General features: G+C 36.4%; 1 protein-coding gene across 1 annotated transcript; it reads right to left on the bottom strand.

Annotated features, from left to right (window-relative positions):
* Positions 1-2,479: 2,479 nt before the first annotated feature.
* LOC127424686 (NFU1 iron-sulfur cluster scaffold homolog, mitochondrial-like) lies at positions 2,480-15,563 on the bottom strand. The gene is made up of 8 exons (XM_051670077.1): positions 15,470-15,563; positions 13,494-13,591; positions 13,270-13,405; positions 10,458-10,524; positions 8,654-8,771; positions 8,505-8,568; positions 6,699-6,873; positions 2,480-5,947 (listed from the first exon to the last, which is right to left on the bottom strand). The coding sequence occupies exons 1-8, from the start codon at positions 15,526-15,528 to the stop codon at positions 5,903-5,905; spliced, it is 762 nt and encodes a 253-aa protein (XP_051526037.1). The 5' UTR covers positions 15,529-15,563; the 3' UTR covers positions 2,480-5,902.
* Between the last annotated feature and the right edge of the window lie 3,246 nt (positions 15,564-18,809).

Here is an 18,809-nt window from a genome sequence, read left to right as displayed (position 1 = left end):
TTTTTCACAATTCCTGACATTTAATCATAGAAAACATTCCCTGTCTTAGGTCAGTTAGGATCACTACTTTAAGAATGTGAAATGTCAGAATAATAGTAGAGAAGCTTTTATTTCTTTCATCACATTCCCAGTGGGTAAGAAGTTGACATACACTTTGTTTAACTTGGGTAAAACATTTTGGGTAAAACATTTTTTTCCACAAGCTTCTCACAATAAGTTGCTGGAATTTTGGCCCATTGCTCCAGACAGAACTGGTGTAACTGAGTCAGGTTTGTAGGCCTCCTTGTTCGCACATGCTTTTTCAGTTTTGCCCACAAATTTTCAGATTGAGGTCAGGGCTTTGTGATGGCCACTCCTATACCATGATGTTGTTGTCCTTAAGCCATTTTGCCACAAATTTGAAGGTATGCTTGGGGTCATTGTCCGTTTGGAAGACCCATTTGTGACCGAGCTTTAACTTCCTGGCTGATGTCTTCAGATGATGCTTCAATATAGCCACATAATTTTCCTTCCTCATGATGATTACGGTGGGTTGTTATTGTACTCTCCTGATGTCTCTCTCCCTTTTATCTTGCAGACGGATGCATCGGACAGGGGGGTGGGAGCAGTACTGTCCCAGATGGTGGAGGGGAAGGAGCGCCCTGTGCTGTACATTAGTCGCAAGCTCACGATGAGAGAGACTAAGTACAGCACAATCGAGAAGGAGTGTTTGGCCATCAAGTGGGCGGTCCTCACCCTCCGGTACTATCAGCTGGGACATGATTTCATCCTCTGTTTGGACCACGCTCTGCCCAGTGGCTCCATCACATGAAGGATTCCAATGTGCGGATCACCAGTTGGTGTCTAGCTCTCCAGCCGTTTAAGTTCAAGGTGGTCCACAGGCTGGAGGTGCAGATGGCTGTTGCGAATTTCCTGTCCAGGAATGGGGGGAGAATAAGTGACAGGCCGGATGGTTCCCCGGCCTGAGTCGGGCGATCAAGGTATGTGGTGATGGGGGCATGGCTGAGCGATGTCTGTGGAGAGCGAGGCAGAGAAAGTGAGTACAGTAAGGATTGACACCTGTGAAAAATCACCTCTAACAGACGTTTTGTGTTTGCAGTGAGAGCGGAGAGGGATTTAAAAGGGCAGTCCAGGCCGCTGGAGGTGAGAGAGACGCACGAAGCTGTGTGTGTGTGTATGTGTGTTTGAATGCTGGCTGAAATGCAACGTTTTTGTGAAAGTAAAGAGACTTACGTTGGATTGTAATCCGGCTCCCGCTTCCTCCTTTGGAGAGAATTAAGAACCTTGTCACACCGATCCAATAGTAAACTGCTCAGTTTGCCAAAGCTATGTATCCAACAAGAGCAAATTGAACTTCTGCAGCATGTGCTGGTTTATATAGGCTCTGGCGGTGTGATGTCGTAGTAAAGTCTCTGTGCCAAATACGTCACCGAATTCACGCAATATTCACAAGGATGGCATGGTTCCTTTTGGAATCTTTTCGAAACAGGACTGTAAGGATCTTCTTATTGTTTTTCTAACTACTTTAATTAGCCTATAATAATAAAATTAATAATGATACTAATAATTATTATTGCTCAATTAACAATATCTGTGATATTTTGTTGATAACCACAGAAAATATATACAGCTCGTCCTTCAATTTATAAAACAAACAAAAATACAATAATGCACATATAATGTAAGTCTATGGAGCAAGGCAATGCACTGAATAAAAAACTACACTACCTCATGTTTTTCCAAACTCATATGACTTTCTTTTTTCCATAGATCATTAAAGAAATTTAGCAGATTGTCCCAGATGCTCTTTTCCATACAAATAAAGTGAATGGGGATGGAGGCTGTAAAGCTCCAAAAATGACACAAAAGCACCAAAACAGTTATGATTTAATAGCATTAACACACATATTACTTACATCTTCTGGCTATACTTTTAAAACAGTGAGTATTTTAACTAGGGATGTGCTCGGACAGTCGGTATTCGGTTAACCGTTTGACACGTCAGTATTAGAATACCAAAATCACAATTATTCTACACGTGTAATAGAAGTCTGCAACCTGAACCGAGCCCTATAGGACCCAACCAACCATCAGGTTTTGGGCCAGGTTCGCATCAGTTTAAGGTGAGATAAAGAAACAAACATCTTTGACCATTTCGCTGCATGTCAACATTTCCTATTTCAGCGTCGCGTACAGGATCGTCTTTTTTAGACACCAAGTCAAGTTAAAAAGAACGTACATTTTCATAAATGCATCTCGAGACACCAGTGTTCTGTTTCATTTGTTGCACATGGTCTAGGTTTTTTTTTTTAGCTCAGATGTTACAAAAAGTGTGTCCCAAATCATACACTTCTGCACTATTCTATGTCATTTTGTTGTGCAAGTAGTGCGAGTGGTATGTTAACACTGAAAATAGAATTGTACAAGTACACTTGTTCATCTGCACAGTTAAATGAAGGAATGTTTTTCCATTCACAAATCAAGTTTTAGGTTTTGAGTTTTACTAAAACAATCTTAAGCTGTAACTTGACAATGCACTTTATTTTTAAACAGGGGACATTGCTGAGCATTTTGATATCCACAAACAACTGAAGGGTTTGGTGCCGTTTTCAGTGCAAAATTCATCAGATGGCCGCAAGATTTGTCATTTTAATTACAGTACAACTTTTGTTACAACCTGGTTTGGAATTAAATGCATGGAATTTAAATCATATACAGTTAAAGAACAGTTACATGGACTGTATGTTCAGGTTTCAAGACCTACAGAAATCAAGACCTAATCAATATTTGACAATCTTATTCAAGGGCAGGAAAATCACTGAAAGTAACACTGATGAAATGAAACAGCCGTATGAATATAACTTGATATAAAGCAGAATAATCCAGCTTTCAGAACACTGAACCCTAGAAAATGCTTCTGTTATTAGATCATTTATTTGAAATATCACCTCTAGGCACGACAGTTTTACATTTACTAAAAACCAAATCAATTGAACACAACCAAAGCATTTAATGAGCCTTTATAAATAAAAGAGTCATTCTACAATTACGGTGGCAGATGCTATCAGACAAGTCAAACTGCAACGTACAGAATTCCTATCGAAAACCATGATTTATAACACTTTTTAAATGGTAACTTGAAATCATCTAGAATCTAGATGATCTTATTTTTATTATTTACACTTAATTTAATTTTGAAAGTGTTTTTGAAAACGAAAATACCCCTATATGTCAATACTCTATAATGTTGCTGAATAGAGACAATTTCCAAGTTTAAAAATAGTATTAAAGGAGCAAAAAAAAAAGACTTTAAGTCCAATTATTAAAGTACTATTTAATAATTAAAGGAAATTGACCAAAATATTAATGTAAGTGGTGTTACTGTAATGTAATAGCTACACCGAAGGAATTTCTGTTGAAAACACACTCTCTTTTAACCCTTTCATCAGGTTAAATGTCTCTGAGGAGAGAGCCACAATCTTACATGTTTCTAAAGTTTTTTTTTTTTTAAACAAATCCATGAAAAAACAAACAAACACGAATTTGTTATTCTCAGGTCCCTGTTATGCCGCTTATTATAAATAGTTAAACAAAATGTCTTTGAAAATATTGTTAATTAAGTGATACTAAAATCAAAGTTAACTTTGTTTTTGCCATTTTATTCTCCATATTAAATAATACAATCAGGAAGTTACTGTTATTGGTTCATATGACATTTAATTACATGCAACTATGCTGACAAAAAATGATGTTAGCCAATGGTAAATTAACGTATTTTTTAAAATTTTATGTAACCTTGCATGAATTGAAAAAATAAGATCGTGACTGATATAGTATGTTAGGTTTAAAATATTATTATCATTAAAATATGTACACTGTAAAAAATGTCTGTAATTTTAATGGTAAAAGACTGTAAAAATGCTACAGAAAAAACGTTAACTGATTAACGAGTATTAACTGTAAAATATACTGTAAAAAAATAATATATTTTAAAAGACAAGTAGTTTTTACAATAAAATGTTGTAAATATTAAATTTTTTTAGATGTAAAAAGTATGATTTTCCTGTATAATGGTAAAAATTTACATTGTTTAACAAGAGAGTACATGTACTTCTTACAGTAAATGATTGTTAAAATTACAGTAAAAAACAATAATTGGGCATTCCCACAATTCCCTGCATGCCCCATCATATTTCATTATATTTTATGGGAATAGTTGTTTCTTCTTATTTTTAAAATCAGTTATGTACATTGGGGTGTTCTGTTTTATATTTGATGTACAGTACTGTGCAGAAGTCTTAGGCACATAAGATGCTTCAAAAAAGCATTTGCCTTAAGATGGTTATTTATATCTTCAGCTTTAGTGTGTCAATAGGAAAAATACATTTCAGACTCCCAAACATTTCTTTTGCAAATAGAAAAGTTTAGAATAGAAGAACAGGGAGCCCTGCAACAGATGTCATGGCCCTCACAAAGTCCCCCACTGAACATCGTGTCAGTCTGAGATTACATATAGAGACAGACGCAATTGAGACAGACTTAACAGAACTGCGGCAAATTCTCCAAGAAGCTTGGAACATCCTATCTGCCAACAACCAAGAAAAACTGTGTCCATGTGTACCTAAGAGAATTGGTGCTGTTTTAAAGGTGAAGGTGGTCACAACAAATATTGATTTAGCTTTTCTATGTTTACTGGACTTTGTATGACATTAAGTGATAAATGAAAACTATTTATGTCATTATTTTTGAAGACTTTCTCACTATGCAACATTTTTCACAAGAGTCTAAAACTTTTGCACAGAACTGTAGTTTAGTTCATGTTTACTGCATTATTTTAATTTCTCATGTGTTATCCTGATGGTGTTTAGAGTGTGTGAGTGACACTGAGCACTGTCTCTACATGTTTATTGGTCATTGCTCCTGGAAGAGCCACTATTGGTGAACTTCATGTCATCATGTGCGCTTCTGTCATTTTTATGATGATAAATAATACGTTATAAAGTAAAAAGCAGATTTGTACAGTTTCAGAAGGTTAATATCAAGTTTATGACATTTTGTTTTTTACAGTAAATTTAAATATATTATTTATATATTAAAGTTTTAAACTGTAAAATGTACAGGTTGTTCTGTAAAGTTGTTTACATTTTTACATAATTATTCTGGCAACCACAGCTGCCAGTTTTGTTTTGTAAAAACAACGGGATTTTGTTTTTACAGTGTAGAAATGCCACTGAAACTGAAGAATGACCTAAAATACAATCAGGATTCGTACACAGAAAGAAGTAATTTAAGGAAACAAAATATAATCCTGGCAAAATTTGTATTTGTGCGTATTGTGTAATTGCAAGCATACAGAGCAACAACTAGACATAAAAAACACAACCAAACATTTTGCTCTATTACAACTTCAAGCATTTTGGTAAGTGTGTACATCACCTAAGAATCGTTTGACCATGAAACAAGTAGATTCCCATAAGAATATTTACAAATCTGTCAGGGAAAAGCATATTGCATATAATTTATTGACACATACAGAAAATTCTCCTATTTGTTTTAAGAGCCTTAAACAGTGCAAATGGTTTCAAAACCAATACTAATCCTTAAAATATTATGTGATAACAACCTTTTTCAGCAATGACCAAACATTGTTGATCCAAACTTGCATGAAAAAAACAAACATTGTGCTGCATGCTTGGAGCAACAATATTAATATCTTTAGCTATATACTGTTAAAGAACTGCAAGGACACACATATTTGTCAGTTTTCCTTACAGCTGTGTAACTGAGCAGCCTATACCAAACCCAAGTCACCTTCTACATGATTGAACAGTGAAGGGAGAGGGGGCTGTTGGGTAGTGCAACAATGAATCTAGTCCACAGCCCTGACACTGGCCAGCTGAACTCATGCCTGGACTTCCTTTTCTACATCCACATCCTCATCCTTCACCTAAAAAGATTAAAGGGACAGAAGATCAGCTGAGAAACACTTTATTATACCACATAACATCTTAATAAAATATGAATATAGTTAGATTAGGACTGTCGATTTAACACATTAAATCAATGCGATTAATTGGTTAAAAAAATGACGTGTTAAAATTAACGCAATTAATCTTGCCCCCGGAGCGTAATAAGGAATGTTCACATATATGTTTTTAAGAGTGTCAGTCAGCAGAGGGCAGTAAGCACAACCCCAGCTGTACAGGCAAACCACATGACAGCAGACAGCACAAGTTGAGGATGCATTTTTGCATTCTAACACAGCTGAACGGAGTGCAACTCCAAATGCAAGGTTCTCAAGATGCGTTTTTCTAAGTTTCAAACAAAGTTTAACTTGGCACAGCGTCCTAAAAATGCTGTGTTTATGACACAATGTTACCAAAGAGAGATGCTCCAAAAGCATGTAACAAAAGATTAATCTGAAAATCGTAATTTAATTCACATACTGTACATGTGAGATGGGCACTAACTGACATAACAGCCCTATTGCAGCACTGGGCTTAGATACACGTCATTTCTGCAGTGAGGTCTGAGCCACAGATGCCGCTTCAGCTGAATACCTCTGCTCTCTGGGAATATGACAACTCTATTTACCACTGTAACTAAGGTTTTACTATAAATATGGTCCTGCCACAAAAAAGAAAAAACACTGTTGATCCAAAATCACCCAAAAATTGCATTACACAGCACTGTTTCACCTGCTCAACTCCTTCCACCTCAGGAACATAGAACTGCAGCATGTTCTGGATGCCGCTCTTCAGTGTGATGATGGAGCTGGGACAGCTAGTGCAGGAGCCCTGCAGCTTCAGCTTCACAATACCATCCTCAAAACCATGATACAGCACATCACCACCATCCTCCTGCACTGTGGGCCTGACAGATAACAAGAAAATACAAGAATGTTGCTGCCCTTCTGAAGTAAAATCAAAGGCATTTATTTTGGGGTATACTGAAGAAAGACACTCTTCTGTCCAAAATTTTAAAAAAATGGTGTTATGAGATTACTTTAGACTTGGATTATAACTTTTAGCGGCCAAGCATATTTGGAATTACACAAATGCTTAATTAGAGAATCTAGAACCCTATAAATATCAAATTCTCCTCCCTGCCCAGTAGGTGGCGATATGCACGAAGAATGCGAAAAAAACAAAAGAAGAAAGTGAAGGTGTAAATGGAGGTTTAGCAAAAAAAAAGGACTTAAATATTGATCTGTTTCTCACCCACACCTATCATATCACTTCTGAAGACATGGATTTAAACACATGAGTCGTATGGATTACTTTTATGCTGCCTTTATTTTGCTTCAAAGTTCTGGCCACCATTCACTTGTATTGTATGGACCTACAGAGCTGAGATATTCTTCTAAAAATCTTCATTTGTGTTCAGCAGAAGATACATATCTGTAATGGCATGAGGGTGAGTAAATGATGAGAGAATTTCTATTTTTGGGTGAACTATCCCTTTAATACTTCTCTCGTTAACTCTCATGAATGCACCAGTGAGAGCTCGTTTGGGTGTCAAAATTTTCAATACCAATTTCAATAGGTCGTCTATTTGTAGACGAACCTGGAATTCACGTTTGGGGTATGACTGTGTGTAATTTACTGTATGTTGTAGAACAAAACGTCCTCATATCTTAAAGTAATGTTTACCACACCCCTTATTTTACTCAGAAATCCAAAACTGCCATTATAAAAACCCACAGGAAAATCCCGAGGGAACCCATAGCGAGTTCTCTTCCTGATTTTTGGACTACAACCTGAAAAGCTCTATACCACAGCAAAAATAGGTAATGTGCACTCCTTTAGCCCATTAAAAAAGTTCAATATTAATGTAAATAATAAATTAAAACAAGGTCATGCTTTTTTCCAAATGTTTCTCATTCTATAAACACTGCTTCAGGTTTTCAAGTTATTACTCAGGTTAGTAAGTAATTATTCAGTTATAATAAAATAGAAAGTAAACTAAGAACAGTAATAAAAAAATTATAATAATAAAATAAACATTGAGTTGTTTTCTTCTCAGTGTTGTTGTTTGAATAATGACAACATAACAGATAGCCACTGCAAGGTCTAATGCTCAGATTAATGTTTTTGCTCCACCCGTTTGCAATCACTTGACTGTGTTTACACTACTACCGCATCAGACGGGCATTTTGACCATGAAGTGCATATGGTACCAAAGCACATATATTTCTGACATCCCTACTGTGCTATGTATGTAATAAAATGCTATGCCAAACTTTACTGGAAACAGTCAAGGACTATTTGTATGACACACTTGCTGCCCATGTAGTGTGTTCAAAATCAGTCACTTATTAGGTATACATTTCAGTTAGCATGCTGCCTTAGAAGAATGCTGCCAAAATTAGAAGTAGGTAATGAAGGAGCTTACTAAGCTTTGGAACAGAGTCTTTTAAATGTACTAAATTTAAAGGCAACATGAAAAGCGAATGTAAAGGCCGCATTGAATATAATCACGAAAGTATGTTTTTTTTTTGGTACCTTATGCGTGTGTCCAGCAATTCCTTAATCATGGCAACCACCTCGTCATCATCCTCCGAAGGAGCTGCAGAAGTTCAACACATACAAGATGTTTAAAGAGATGTTTAGGGATGATTTCAAAACAAGCATGAGAGAGTATGATGTTGAACCTGTGTCTGCACGTGGAGCATCTGCCTCATTGACGACAGGTAGTCCAGAGGTGAAGAAGTCCATAATGGTGGCGAAGACGTCTGGTTTGATCACCTTCCACTCTGTGTCTGCATGAGCCTAAACGAAGAGGGGAGAGTGGGGTAAGCTGTGCCACTTTGTGCTTAAGCTGTCCTCTATTCCGGGCAAGGAGAAATGGGATAGAGGTAAAACTAATGCACCTAATTATATTTCAGGATGTCTGCTATCAATGGAAACTAGAAGATAGCATCAACATAGGGCCATTGAAATACAACTAATCAAAAATAAGTCCAATGTCATGTCACGGGATGAGTTGAATCATTGGGAATACACTGAATGATTTATAAATGAAACTTCTGAACATATACAAGTTAAAACAATTTACTAATGCACAATCCAGTTCCAAAGTCTCATTTTGCTGCACATTATTCGTATGTTCATAAACCAGCCATGAAAAAAATATTCAGAATTTATTTTTTTTAATGTAGTGAAACAATTTTCAACATTATTTTAGAATAGTTTTTCCTGCATTTGGAGGCAAAGCTATTTGTTGGGCTATTACTTTGGCCACTGACACATTTTACCCTGAACTTCTGACTTATTTAATACTTCATCACCAAAGTTTTCCTGCATTAAAATTACATTCATCTAGCGTCGGCGCTTCATAAGCGCTAAATATGCTTCTTATCTGAACGCGCGTCTGTTTCACATTAGTGTAGTGCGCACGAGTCCAGCAGGCCTCCCGATATTTGTGCACCAGAGACAGGAGAGTACAGAGCAGGATCACTTGCACAACTCAATTTGGCTTCTCTTGATATCGCGCCGCAGACTACAAAACATTTGTTACCAATTTGAATAATACTGAGAAGTTTGTTTTTTTACTTCGAAGCGGTATGGACGAAGTCAAACATCTCAAACGGCTACACTGCCCATCATTCTAACCACCACTGACGAGGAAAACTACAACACGGTGTCATGCGCCAAAACAAAAGGTTTTTAAACTCCACCTCATCAATTCACCCAAAAATGAAATCTTAACATCAGCAGTCTCCTTTGCGATCACGATTTCAAGCTCGATTAAACTTCCTAGCACCATCTGCGGATGCGTCAAGCTACAGGAAGTGTAATCGAGCTTAAAATCATGATCGTGCCTAAAGACTGCAAATGGCAAGTTGATGAAATTGAGAGAATTTTTATTTTTGTGTGAACTATAACTTTGAGTAGGAACACATATTTTCACTAAAACCACAGTCTCACCTCATTAAAGTGCTATATTTAGGTAGTCAGAAGATAACTAGTCCTAGAAATCAAGTCTTTATTAAATCAAATTGTTAAATACAAAAGGTTCCAGATGTTTATATAATTAAAAAATAACTTGTATATCCAGTGTATGCATGCTATGCAACTACATAATTACTTTAAATATTAATTAACTGCAATTATGTAATAACCCATGTCAGCTGCCACCAAAGACCATTTTTGACCCAGGAAAACCTGACTAAAAAAACTTGACTAAAGAATAATTACTCTTTAGACAATTAATTTATATGGTTTGTTTTACTCACCGACATGTATGATACATATTTTTAGACCTGAAAAATGTTGCTTTGACATAAAATTCATTATGCCTGCCATGTAGAACAATTACTTTGACATGCAAAAAATTATGCACCATTTGCTAGATTAAGGAATCACACAGTTTTACTAACTCATCGTACCTCATTGTCCCCTAATGGTAAAAAATAAATTAAAAAGTGTTTTAAAAAAACAGGGTAGACTCTTTACCTTAGTAATGGTTATGAAGTCAGGGCCCAGGAAAACACTCTTGACTCCATCAATTCTGAACAACTGCCTGAAGAACAAAGGAACAGTATCACTCACACTTAATGAACACACAGTTGAAATCTGAAGTCATTAAAACAAATTTTTTAAGCACTCCACAGATTTAATATTAGCAAACTATAGTTTTGGCAAGTCATTTAAGACATCTACTTTGTGCATGACACGAGTAATTTTTCCATCTATTGTTTACAGACAGATTGTTTCACTTTTAATTGACTATATCACAATTCCAGTGGGTCAGAAATTTACATACACTAAGTTAACTGTGCATTTAAGCAGCTTGGAAAATTCCAGAAAATGATGTCATGCATTTAGGCAATTAGCCAATTAGCTTCTGGCTAATTGGAGTCAATTGGAGGTGTACCTGTGGATGTATTTTAAGGCCTTCCTTCAAACTTCATGAGAAAAATCAAAAGAAATCAGGCCAAGACCTCAGAAAAAAAATGGTGGACCTCCACAAGTCTGGTTCATCCTTGGGAGCAATTTCCAAATGCCTGAAGGTACCATGTTCATTTGTACAAACAATAGTACGCAAGTATAAACACCATGGGACTACGCAGCCATCATACCACTCAGGAAGGAGATGCATTCTGTCTCCTAGAGATGAATGTAGTTTGGTACGAAAAGTGCAAATCAATCCCAGAACAACAGCAAAAGACCTTGTGAAGATACTGGAGGAAACAGGTAGACAAGTATCTATATCCACAGTAAAACGAGTCCTATATCGATATAACCTGAAAGGATGCTCAGCAAGGAAGAACCACTGCTCCAAAACTGCCATAAAAAAGCCAGACTAGAGTTTGCAAGTGCACGTGGGGACAAAGATCTTACTTTTTGGAGAAATGTCCTCTGGTCTGATGAAACAAAAATTGAACTGTTTGGCCATAATGACCATTGTTATGTTTGGAGGAAAAAGGGTGAGGCTTGCAAGACGAAGAACACCATCTCAACCGTGAAGCATGGGGGTAGCAGCATCATGTAGTGGCGGTGCTTTGCTGCAAGAGGGACTGATGCACTTCACAAAATAGATGGCATCATGAGGAAGGAAAATGATGTGGATATATTGAAGCAACATCTCAAGACATAAGCCAGGAAATTAAAGCTCATCGCAAATGGGTCTTCCAAATGGACAATGACCCCAAGCATACCTCCAAATTTGTGGCAAAATGGCTTAAGGACAACTAAGTCAAGGTATTGGAGTGGCCATCACAAAGCCCTGACCTCAGTCCGATAGAAGATTTGTGGGCAGAACTGAAAAAGTTCGACAACGTCGACAATAAACAAAATTGTCAAAAAAATTTCCTTTGTCAAATAGTCCTTTGATCTCATTTAACGTAACATGAGATCACATTAAACTCTAACAATGACACGCGAAAACAGCACTGCAGCTCGCGCCTGACTGAGGAGAGGAAGAATTACACAGCTCACTTTCCAGATGCACTCTAAACTTTCCAGACAGCTTAAGGTGATGTAGATCACAAAGTATGAGGGAATTATAATGCAAAAATACAAAATAAGTAAATACAGATGCATTCTCTTTGTGGAATAAATGGAACTGGAGCTGCCGCTCCGCTGAAGCAAAACTTGCATGTCGAACATCTTTAAAGGAAACACCCAGGCATTACATCTTTAATGCAGTTTTATTTAATGAGATATAGCTTTAATAAAGTTAAAATAATATGGAAGCAGGTCATGTAAATAACTACAAACTCCGAAACTGGCATTATATACATATACGTATACGTATAGAGCATTGTAAGTTAGCCAAGTCTCTATCATTTCAAAATAAGATTCCCCGGTGTATTTCGGGCTTGTATATAGTAAAAAGTCCCGCCTTATGCACCAAATCTTAATTTCTCTGGTTATTATTGGGATTTTGGTTGCACAATAAACTGCTTTTGCAATTTTATTCATTTTCGGCTCTTTTAGCCTCAATGTCTGTGCCCGCCATAGTAAGGAAAGACTAAGATTTTTTTTTTTATTATTATTATATAAATCGATTTGAAAAAAGTATCACCCGATTAATCGGTTTTCTGCCTTTTCCACCACCTTAGTTATTGGTATCCTCAAAATCCTCTATCTGTCGACCTCTAAATTCTAGAGCATAGTGATTCATTAAGACGCACAGGTACAATCACACAAAGGGAATTCTGGATTTAAAGCTGCTCCGAGCGATTGTTTTTTGTTTTGTTTTTTTTTTTAATACCACATAAAATGTCCCTGCTACCAGACAGACAACCGTCAAAACAGCTCTATGATCTGAAAACAGCAAAGAGGAAACCGAGCACAATGTGTGAGCCAGTCAGAAAACTTGAAGGTGGCTCTCTGCCAACCTCAACCAATGGCGTGAGTCTGAGGTGGGACTTTTGAAGGAGCTTTTTGTGTGCAGTAAGCAACCACCTAGAACACCCTAGCAACCAGGAACATGCTAAAACCTCTCAGAACACCTTAGCAACCGCACAGCTAAGCCATAGCAACCTACCCACAACATCCAAGCATTTTTCAAATGCCACTCATATTTTCCTCAGAAAATAAACATATCTAGCTATTTTTTGCAATTCCAATGCCACTAGTGATGCAGGAAATGCTAACACCAGCTTTAAGCTGATTTTAGCTTTCTTAATAGAGAATTATTTATACATAAAAAAATGAACAGCTCATTACATCAACTTCAACTCATATTGTGCCTTGCCTGTACTTTTTTCTACATATGCATAGATTTTCTTGTTAAAAAGGATGTAAACAAAGACTCTACCTTGCCAAGGGTGAACAATAAGCATCTCTGGGTCCAGCAAAGTCCATGGTTCCTGATTCCAGCACCATGCGACCAGGAAGAAACTTCAGACTATTTGGGTTTGGGGTGACTTGAGTCTGAATAAACATGTTTCTGACTTGATGAGATGAGAGATGGGAAATGAAGTTAAGAGATTATCAAACATTTTAACGTGAAGTTTAAGCTGGTTTGGTTGTAATACTTACTAAACATGGTGGTTGTTTGCTTTGGCAGTGCACTTTTGCCCACTGTGTTAAGGGCAGGTCTGCTGAGCCCTGTTCCATGATAACTGCATAAAGGATACCTTCAAGCATGGATAATCACATTAACCCTTGTGCGTCAATTTAAAAAAGTTACTCAGAGGACCTTAGAGGACAAAAATGTCAGCGTCAAAAAACTGCCATAATAATAATATATATTAATATTATTTTCCACTTTCAATTAGTTAATTTTTTAAACCATCATCAGTCCTGATCATAACTACCAAATATTCATTCATTTTCAGGATTTTAACCCTTTAAATACCAGTTTGTTTATATAATGCCACTGTTGTATTTTATGAAAAACACACACACCAAAAATTTATTATTTTCCATATACTAAATGCTAAGGGGAATTTTGTATTTATTTATTTTTTGTGGGGGGTTAATTATCACAGTCTGGGATATGTCAATGATTGGCAACAACGTTGATTTTGATGCATTATTATTTTTTGTGCAGTGTCACATTTAAAAAATAAATAAATAAAAATTATATATATATATATATATATATATATATATATATATATATATATATATATATATATATTTTTTTTTTTTTTTTTTTTTTAATGTGACACTGCACATCTAAGTCAGTGAAAGTGGAAAATAATATTAATATATAATATAAAAATAAAAATCACACTCAGGATCTTAGACGACAAAAATGTCAGCATCATAAAACTGCCATAAAAACATTATATATTAATATTATTTTCCACTTTCACTGTCAATTTCCACTTTCGATTTTTTAACCAACATCAGTCCTGATCATAACTACCAAATATTCATTCATTTTAACCCTTTAAATGCCAGTTTGTTTACATAATGCCACTGTTGTTTTTTTACACACACACACATATATATTTCTCAATACACACATACAAAACACACTCTGACATCCACACCAACACACCCACACAATTTTAGCTGCATCATTTATTCAACTGGCCTGCAGTGCTCTATAATACAGCAAACAGAAAACAGGAAAAAAGCATGTATTTGCTCCATAGGCTAAACATGAGAAAAACAGCGCCATCTGGTGTAAAATATCAGGGCTCCGGAATGAAAGCATAATATCAAAGAATTCATGATTTTATGATTTAATGGCACTGGTATCAAATATTGCTGTTTTGATGGGTTTCAATGGGGACATTTTTGTCCTTAAGGTCCTGATTGTAACTATTTTGTGTACACAGTGTACTATACAAATACACACCTTTGGCATAATTTATGCCGTTGGCATTAACACAGCCAAAATGATCGAAAAAACAAAAAAGAAAAAGACAAAAATGCCCCAAAGGTCGCAAAAGGGTTAATATAAGTATTGCATATCAATTGCAAATGTACAGGTATATACAATGGGGCATTCTCTTGATACGCCTTACATAATCTGCATCGAAAACACATGGACAAAACACATGGTCCCTTATACAACAAATTTTCACGGTTCACGGTTATCGTTACTAGTACATTGTGGTTCCTTGGTATTAGTCACATCTGTCATGAAAAGAATAGACCACTACTTAAAGTAGGTCCTGCATAAATCTGTTATCGTTTTACAATCGTAACTATTACAGCAACGTTATTTTGGTGGAAACTATGGTTACCATGATTCATTATTGTAAGGGTTTGTTTACAGTGACTGGCTTTTGTAGTAATTGTGCCAAAGGCCAGTCTAGGACATTAAAAACATATTTTGAAAAGTGTAGAACATAATGGTGATGATGTTTTAATTTAAGAATACTAAAGAGATTATTTGGCCACTAACAGTCTTGCATGTGCGTCACTCAGACCTTGTCAGTGACACTGTAAAAGTGTTACGAAAGCAAGGGCTTCACACCAGATGATAAATGTCAGATAATAATTCTAATGCTCAAATCATATAGAAACGCAAACAATATATAACAGGGACGACTTACGATCTCGTTAAAAGACCAGCTAAACTCCTTCCAAACCTTGCGCTCCTGTAAGCAGCCATGCTTGTGAGGGCATGTGTGTAACGTCACATCCGGCATCTAATGCGGGGCGGAATTGTAAATCTTTGGTAGGCATTTTAAAACACGCAGTCAAAATAACAACAACAAAAAAAAAAAAAAAACAGGTAAATAAATTCATAGTTTGGGATTTAAGAAACAACAACAAAAAGTCGGGATATAATTGACCCTGATAGCATTTATAATAGTGACCACTGAAACCTGCAACGTCAAAGACTATAACAGTGGATGAAATGTATATTCCACGACTAAACAAATTTTATTTTAGTGTAATCCTATACAGGTTAGGTTATCTTGCACCTTGCCCTTCTTTTTTCCTTTCATCACTTCCATGTGTAGCAGGAAGACAAGATGCACAGGAGCGTTGAATAGAGGTGCACCATCACAGTATAAAAATAACCCCACTATGACTATGTGTAAATGTAAATGCGAATATAAATCAAACAAAACGTTTGACCAGAAATGCAGTAAATTGTTCAGAATTTGTTAATCCCGAAATATTATAAAATGTTCACACTAAATCAGCCAAAAGCTGAATGGACAGGCCTTCTAGACAAACTAGCCATAATTACACTGAAGATGGAGTTGTAATCCACACATAAATGCTGAACCAAGCGCATTACTGTGGTAAAGTTAGTTTTAGTTTCACAATTTACAGTTGTGCTCAAAAGTTTGCATACCCTTGGAGAATTGGTAATATATGTACCATTTTTAAAGAAAACATGAGTGAGCAGGCAAAATACATTTCTTTTATTTCTTATGGGATTCACATTAAACTGTAGGTTATAACAGAATGGCACAATCATTTACATTTATGCATTTGGCAGACACTTTTATCCAAAGCAACTTACAGCACCCTTATTACAGGGACAATCCCCCTGGAGCAACCTGGAGTTAAGTGCCTTGCTCAAGGACACAATGGTGGTGGCTGTGGGAATTGAACCAACAACCTCTTATTTACCAGTTCAGTGATTTAGTCCACTACGCCACCACCATCATGCGCACAATCATAAAACAAAACATGGCAACAAAGAAAAAACCCTTAGTTCTTAATACTGTGTATTGACCCCTTTAGCATCAATGACAACGTGCAGTCTTTTGTAATAGTTGTCTATGAGGCCCCAAATTCTTGCAGGTGGTATAGCTGCCCATTTGTCTTGGCAAAATGCCTCCAGGTCATGCAAAGTCTTTGGTCATCTTGCATGAACCGCACGTTTTTAGATCTCCCTTGAGTGGCTTGATGATATTAAGGTCAGGAGACTGTGATGGCCGCTCCAGAACCTTCACCTTTTTCTGCTGTAACCACTGGAGGGTCAACTCGGCCTTGTGCTTAGGGTCATTGTCGTGCTGGAAAGTCCAAGAGCATCCCATGCGCAGCAAATTGTCTGCCAGCATTTTCTGATAACATGCTGCATTCATCTTGCCATCAATTTTCACAAGATTGCCTTTAGAGCTCACACACCACCAAAACATCAGTGAGCCACCACCATGCTTCACAGTGGGGATGGTATTTTTTTCACAATAGGCCTTGTTGACCCCTCTCCAAACATAGTGCTTATGGTTGTGACCATAAAGCTCTATTTTGGTCTCCTCACTCCAAATTACAGTGTGCCAGAAGCCGTGAGGCATGTCAAGGTGTTGTCGGGCATATTGCAACTGGAATTTTTTGTGGCATTGGCGCAGTGAAGGCTTCTTTCTGGCAACTCGACCATGCAGCTCATTTCTGTTCAAGTATCGTCGTATTGTGCTCCTTGATACAATCACACTGTATTTTTCCACAGCAGCCTGTATTTCTCCTGAGGTTACCTGTGGGTTTTTCTTTGTATCCCGAACAATTCTTCTGGCAGTTGTGGCTGAAATCTTTCTTGGTCTACCTGACCTTGGCTTGGTATCAAGAGATCCCCACATTTTCCACTTCTTAATAAGTGATTGAACAGTACTGACTGGCATTTTCAAGGCTTTAGATATCTTTTTATATCCTTTTCCATCTTTATAAAGTTCCATTACCTTGTTACGCAGGTCTTTTGTCAGTTCTTTTCTGCTCCCCATGGCTCAGTATCTAGCCTGCTCAGTGCATCCACGTGAGAGCTAACAAACTCAATGACTATTTATACACAGACACTAATTGCAATTTAAAAAGCCACAGGTGTGAGAAATTGCCTTTTTTATTTCACTCAGAAACACAAATAGTGAGTAAAACACACACACACACACACACACACACACACACACACACACAAATCATATACATTTTCATATTTTGATCCATTAAAGGAATATTCCGGGTTCAATACAAGTTAAGCTCAATCGACAGCATTTAAGCCACATTGATGATAACCACAAAAATTTATTGGACTTGTCCCTCTTTTTCTTCAAAAAAAAAAAAAAAACTTCACTTGAACACATTTGAAGAAAAATATCTTAGCTCAGTGGTCCTTAAAATGCAAGTGTTATTATTTAAAAAGTCATTAAAAATTGATCTTTTTTGCACCAAAAGCGATTGAGTCACTTTAGAAGACATTAATTTGACCACTGGAGTCGATGACATTCTGACTGTCTGTGATTTTTGCTGCTTCAAAAGTCGGATCACCATCCACTTATATTTTAAGGACCTACTGAGCTGAGATATTTTTCTATTTTTCTTCAAATCTGTTCTGCTGAAGAGAGAAAGTCATGCACACCTGGGATATCATGAGGGTGAGTAAATAATGAGAGAATTTTCCTTTTTTGGTGAACTATCCCTTTAAGTAAGTTTTCTTTAATGTATTTAAGCAACAAGTCAAAATTGTACAAACAAATAAACAAGAATTAGTTCTGAAGTAATCCAAAAGCAATCAGATTAGATTACCTTAAAAATGTAATCTAAAGATTACTTTACTGACTACAATTTTAGTCATGTGTAATTAGTACCAGGTTACAATTTAGAAATAATCTACGCAGCACTGGATTTCACATACTGAATTTTAACTGAATGATTTCCATATACATGTAGGCTACCATTGTATTTACATGTCCAAATAACCGTTTTGTTGTACCATGTAAAAAATAAATCATAATAATAATAATAAATATAGCTGCGAGCAGCAATTAATGGGGTTCAAGCGGTTTAAGTCCTTTAAGCACATGAGTGAAAAGGTATTATGTTTTATTTAGCAAGCATGTAACCACTTAGATCATAGATAGACTATTTACAGCCAATACAGGCAATTTACTAAGGAAATACATGGTTTTTAAAGCTTTTTAAAGCTCATAGCGCCACCTATGG

Source organism: Myxocyprinus asiaticus, chromosome 33, assembly GCF_019703515.2.
Source record: "Myxocyprinus asiaticus isolate MX2 ecotype Aquarium Trade chromosome 33, UBuf_Myxa_2, whole genome shotgun sequence".
Taxonomy (NCBI): domain Eukaryota; kingdom Metazoa; phylum Chordata; class Actinopteri; order Cypriniformes; family Catostomidae; genus Myxocyprinus; species Myxocyprinus asiaticus.
Note: the sequence above shows the minus strand (reverse complement) of the source record. Positions and strands in the feature narration are given on the sequence as shown.